Below are 6,607 nucleotides of genomic sequence, written 5' to 3'. Positions count from 1 at the left end.
CGAAAGAGACCGGCATAGTAGCAGCCGTAGCATCGGTCAAGAGCTGGGCATGAGTCATCAAAAATTAATTTCAATTTCAATAAAAAAAAAAAAAATCAATAAAAATACCGCAAGACTTTTCCCCTTAAACATAAAAAAATCATTTTGTATTCGTCATTAATATATTTATTTATAAAAAAAATCGGACTGATTAGTTAATTCCAACATTAAAAGAAAAATCGCGAAAATCAGTAATTTTTCCGAGGGTCACACTGAGACGATCGCTTAAGTATTTTAACACAGAGGGGATGTTCGAGTCTCAATCACTGCGGCAGTATCGCAAGGCATCATATTCGACGCAAAAATGTTGTAATATAAGTATCAGCTAAGTATTTGCAGAAAAGCAACACTGTCGAAATATTGCTGCAGTTATTTGCTTGCTCGAACATCCCCAGAAACTTGTTGTTGTTACCAAACAGCTGCATCGTTTTTACTGCGAGCCACTGTATGTGTATCCTTAAAATAGTGCAATTCCAGCAACAAAAGTTCACATAGGACTTTTAATAGCATAGAATATTTTTCAACAGTTGGTTTTTTTTGATCTTCTCAAGTCCCAATGCCTAGAATACTAATATATTATTGTTTTGTTTGTAGAAACATATATAACTACACTATAGTATAGTTGTTTTATTAAAATATATAAATTGAGGAAAATACACACATACATATAATGTCAAAAATTTCAAACACGCTTTATTGTGATAGCGCAGACACGGAATTTTTACTTTCTGGAAAACGTGTTAGGTATCTTTGAAGCCGTAAGAATTTAATCGAAATTAAACGCTTGTCGAACCACCAGCCATTTATTTCGTTATGAACCACTCCTGCATCAAATTCACTGCAACAACGGACATAAACACAGCAACTTTTTTTATCAATTTGAATTTCTTGAATACAACATCGGTTTCCAACTTTCTCTATTATAGCAGATTCTATTATTTGTTTTAAATTATAGATATCTGATTCTGTCGAATCAAACATATGACGAATTTTCAAGCATGATGTGGGAGGTTTAGTTATTTTATTTGCATAACCAAAAGCCGGACTTTGCCATTTCTTAAGTAAACCATTTGTTGCATTAGAGTTTGCATTGCTTAACCATGTCATAGTGCGGTATTCTGTGCCATCACAAAGTTTTTGTCCGAATTGTATCCTGCTATCGTTTATTTCGAGAATTTTCAATGCTTCTTTCCAATAATTCAAATAAGCGTTACGCTTATTTAAAGGTATTAACTTATCACGGAGATGATTTATAATAACTTCCCGTTCTTCCGGGACTTCACTTAATGATGCTCTATAAATTAGTTCATTTACAATATCTGTGGTAAACTGTTCAATAACAGTAGAGCGATTTAATCTCCACGCCTTTATGTTACGATAGAGCATATATAAAGAAACCGAAATTGTCACTATTATGGAACCAATACCAATAATTACAAAGAAACTCTTAACTTTGGAATAAAATCTACAAAATGACGAGAGATTTTCATTGGTTAAAGAAAAACTTGTATTTTGTCCCTCATTTATTACAACTTTCCATTGAGGGTTTTCCTCTATAAGAACTTTTGCATAGGATAATTTCTGTTTCCACCCCTGCATTCCATTAGAGTATTCTATTTTATCCATAGAATTAATAATATCTGTTTCGACGACAGCAACCTTTTTATTGTTACAATGGAATTTTTTCGACCGATTTTGTAGATTCTCCAGAATATTTTTAAGTAATTTAATTGTACCATCAATGTAAACAGCTGGGATGCAGTTCGCTTTATATTTTGTCTCCTCACATATTATTACCTTAGTTCGAAGGTTATCAAAATCCAAATTGTTTGGACTTTTCAATATATAAATTAACGCCAACACAATAAAAAACATTGCGAAAAAACTAACCAATAAATATGGCCTAAAGCTTTGGTTCAGGCGGGATTGCGTTCCAACATAGGATATAAAATCGTAAAATGTACGTTTTGATTTATTTAAGCACTTATTTGATCCTTTCGACAATGATAAGCATACGTGTTGATGACTTTCACATACTTTCGGTTTTCTAAAAGTTTTGTCACGAAAACTTAGCAATCTGCTTACTACTCCTTCATGACTTTGATGTTCCGAAAGCGTAGTTACAATCTGTTCTGGCGTAGTGTGAATTGAGTAATTTGTACCCCTTGGAAAATTATGTTCAATGTTATTGCCTACATTCGTATGCATATGGTTACAATTATTTGATGACGAATCGTTTTGGTACAAGGAGTATGCCGAACCGGTCATAGGACGATTTCTTATACTCATTTTACGATTTGCTGAAAATGAATTTGATGATTCTTGGTTATATATGCTCCTACGTTTCGTTGGTGACAGACCGTTAAACTTTATATTGTGCAGTGTATTCTTCATTTCATTTTGTTTAGATTTAAGTAATTTATTCGTTAAAATACCACGTGTAGTCTCTGTTACTGCTACTTTAGGAAATCCCAAAGCACTTAGTTTCTCCTGGAGTTCAGCATCCGATAATTGCTCACCATCTGTTATCATTTTTAAAGTATGTTATGTGAATTTCGTAATTATAACTAGTTTTCTTCTTTTACAATATGTTTACATTTCATTGTCATTTTCCAGCTTTTTCTCAAATTTCTAGTATTATTATTATTTTAGAACTACATATGTAAAATAGACGCTGTTTATTCTAATTGGTATAATCCTGATACCAAAATATATAGAAACCGATACAATTTACAATCGAAATGCAAAATACTCCTGCGTTCCGAATATCAACTTTTTATTTCATAAGATTTGGCTCATATAAATAGACTTTTGGTGCCTCAACACGTTGAATCCATTGCTAGAAAATAGCAGCATAACAGGATATTATTTAAACATAAATATCATTTTACAATGTATTAACATGTATTAAATGCATACATACATATTTACAAATAACATCTTGTCCGAATTATTTTAACATACATATAATATTATTGACCACCCGAATTATCACTGGTCCTTCGATTAGCAATAAGTAAGGTTACAGCCAAACATATTTTGGACTTTTGCTCTGCAAGCTATAAGGCAATAAATTGGTTAATTTGTGCATAAGTTATGTACAAAACCAATTGTGCTGTGTGGAGTAGAGACCAAAACTTACTTTAAGCACTCTACCAACAAAATCAACACACACTGCTGGTTGTATTATACTGCGTTTAAGTACAACAATAAATATACCTCGCAATTGCACTGAACATTGCACTTTATATATTACACTAAAACAAAGCAGCAAAGGGAAAACAGCGCAGCAGCTATCCCAGAAGGACAAAAACAAACAGAAGGGTGGTGGATTTGCAATAATTTGAAAATTGATCCATAAACCAAGGTGAAAGTAAAGTAGATGATATAGATCAAACAAATGCTTGGACATTTTTATTTGTATTTTAATTTAAATAAAGTAAATAAGCACAAATCAATTTTTGTTTTGTGCATTGGGACGATTACCCAGCAAGCACATTCCAAATAAATTTGAACGGAAATTATTTACTTGCTTTATTAAATGTAGTCATCATCAATCAATTTGTAGTTTGTCCGTGACTGGTTCTGTAACTTTTAAACTTTTTGCAACATATTTGCACATATTTTTAAAACTTTAATTTTAAAGTTTAGATCCGATTTTGTGCAACATTTTTGCAGTTCCGGTTCAATTGTCAAATACAATGGAACCCATCAGGGCTTTTACCAGAGCTGCAGACGCTCTACTGAAATTTGAGGAGTCGTTTGCTCCAACAGCAAACAACCAAAGTGCCTTCTCTCTCGAAGTACAACAAGCTGAACTGAAATCTCTGTGGGCAGTGGTAAAGTCAGAATACAAGTTGTGTTTGCCAAAGGTGGATCATTCTGATACAAACTCAATTGACTACATTAAACTCAAATATTCAAGCTGTTACCAGGCTTATGTGTGATGCGCGGCCTTGATGGGCGAACACATGCACAACCTCACGTCGTTCAACCAAAGCCCAACTTCAATTTCTACAGTGATGCAACCTGAACGGTTACAACAAACGGCAGAACCCGTGAAGTATTCGATCAACCTACCGCCATGTGATATAGAAATTAGGGATCTATTTGCCGCCATTTATGGGAATAACTCGAGGCTATCGCCAGTGGAAAAGTTATTCCACCTGAAAGCTATTGTTTCGAAAGCGTCTCTGACAAGATATAGATATGAAAACAAGTGAGTGCTTGTCAACACACAATTAAATTTTTTGTTCAAGCTTCCGCACGTTTCAACAGAATCTGAGGCCGAACTCAGAAATTTACAGCGGGAGATAAATAGCTGCATTTAAGCTTTACAAATACATGGCATCAATATAGATAGCTGAGATGCCATATTTACGTATTTGTGTTCCATCCGATTGCCTGCCTATACACTATCGCTTTGGGTACAATCTCTGGACTCGGATTCAGATATCTCAAAATTAGTTGAGTTAGACAAGTTTCTAACCAAACGGGTTGAAACGCTAGAGAGAGTATCAAACCTCAAAGGGGAGTTGGGTACTCAAACCAAGATTAAATCGGCTGATGGTGAAGGTCGTATACCAAACAATCTTAAATGTAAACTGCCATCTCAATCGCTCATTTTAAAAATTTGTCAAAGATTCAATGAGATGCAGCCTAACGCACTGTTAAATGCTGTCAAAAACTCCACGTCTGCCTAAACTCCTTATCGGACTCACATGAAGTCAAAAATTGTAAAAGTATGTTTATTGTTCTAAACGTAAACAGAGACATCACTCTATGATTCACCGGGATCAGAGTGAGGAAATAGCTCAGATATACGACAGCACAGACACTTTTAAGATTTCCACTAAATCTTATGTGGCCTCTATTAAGGTCATTGTATCAAATGTGCCTACCAGTCGAAGCATGCTCTTAGGTATAGCCATGGTGACCACATGTCACAACGAGTGCACCTTCACTGTCAGAGCCTTGATCGATTCGGGATCTGAAGGAACTTTCGTAACCAACAGTCTGCAAAAACGCTTAAATCTGACAAGCAGAAAGGTCTACAATAGTTTAAAACTAGAAGGGGAAGCGTTGGTACTGCCAAAATTGACTGGACTGCTTCCAACCAGATCACTTAACTCTTAATTGTCAAAAGGTTACCCAATATGCCCTTAGCGGATAATAATTTCTATGCGAGTCAAAATGTTGATGTGTTGATTGGAGGGGATCTTTACCCGAAAATCATATTAAATGGGGTAAAATCGAAAATCTTCGGTTCCCTCATTGCACAACGTACAGTGTTTGAACGAAGAATAAAATGACTTACGTTACATATTTCAACTGCCCAAGTTCCCAAGAAGAAATACCTAAAAAAACATTTGTCACCGTAGAAGAACAATATTGTGACAGGTTATATTCAGAAACAACCATTAGAAACAGAGAAAGACGTTACATTATTTCACTCCCATTCAAAGTTTTTCCAGCAGAAACTAATTTTGGAGCATCTCGTCATATTGCATTGAAACAATACTTGAAAAGTGAGACATCTCTCAATAAACAACCTCTCTTTAAGGAAGAATACCGAAAAGTCTTGAGGGAGTACATAGACTTAGGTCATATGCAAGGAATTCCACACAAAATGGCAGAAAATCCGTACAAAAGTTACTATCTCCCTCACCACGCCGTTTACAAACCTGAAAGTAAAACCTCTAAACTTAGAGTCGTTTTCAATGCTTCATGTCCCACATCCAATGGTGAAAGTTTAAACGACATTTTGTACACTGGTCCAGCACTGCAAGCTGATCTCACTCTTATGATCACCAAACGACGACGTTTTAGATTTGTGTTCAATGCTGATATTGAAAAAATGTATCGTCACATTTTGGTCAACTCCAAGCATACATCCTATCAAAGAATCGTCTTTAGAGATTCTTTGGACGGGCGGGTCAATGAGTTTCAATTAAATATAGTCTCTTTCGGTTTCGGTGCCCTGTATCTAGCAATCCGTACACTGATGCTACTTGCTGAAGATTCAAAATCAGCGTTCCCTTTACACCAAACAGCAAGAAAATTCTGAAATTCATCCCGGCCCCGTAGGCGACTGTTTAGCCTAGAAGGTGTTCAGAGGTGCGTGGATCGACGAGGTGGTGGTCCAAGCTGCGGCCGCGATGGATGGGTTCGCGTGACGAGCTGCGATGTAGCAGCGTGTGATGCCTGTGACAGCCCCCTTGATTCACACTCTGAGGTAAATTTTTTCCACAATTTTTGTCACTAACCGTACTTTTTTTTGCTTTTTGCCACTACCGCACTTTATTTTTCCAAATTTTTTTTCACCAAAGCTTTTTTCTTTTTTTCACTTTGTTACCTCTTTTTAGGTTTTGCGTTATGCCAGTAAATAAGAAGAAGTAATTCATATACATACATTTGCGTGTTACTGAACTTTTTTCATATAATTTATTATTTATGATCTGAATGTTTTATTTGATCAGCGATCTGCCGCGCTATCTACATACGCTCCCGTTTAAGTCGATTACTTAAATACTTAGAACACTTAATTCTAAACAAAACAATATTTGCA

The 6,607-nt window shown here is 35.4% G+C and overlaps 1 protein-coding gene across 1 annotated transcript; it reads right to left on the bottom strand.

The window, feature by feature from the left end:
• Positions 1-615: 615 nt before the first annotated feature.
• LOC126756558 (inner nuclear membrane protein Man1) lies at positions 616-2,759 on the bottom strand. The gene has a single exon (XM_050469715.1). The coding sequence runs from the start codon at positions 2,569-2,571 to the stop codon at positions 733-735; it is 1,839 nt and encodes a 612-aa protein (XP_050325672.1). The 5' UTR covers positions 2,572-2,759; the 3' UTR covers positions 616-732.
• Between the last annotated feature and the right edge of the window lie 3,848 nt (positions 2,760-6,607).

This window comes from Bactrocera neohumeralis, chromosome 4, assembly GCF_024586455.1.
Source record: "Bactrocera neohumeralis isolate Rockhampton chromosome 4, APGP_CSIRO_Bneo_wtdbg2-racon-allhic-juicebox.fasta_v2, whole genome shotgun sequence".
NCBI classification, from domain to species: Eukaryota; Metazoa; Arthropoda; class Insecta; order Diptera; family Tephritidae; genus Bactrocera; species Bactrocera neohumeralis.
The sequence above is the reverse complement of the archived record's forward strand: the minus strand, read 5'-3'. Positions and strand labels throughout refer to the sequence as shown.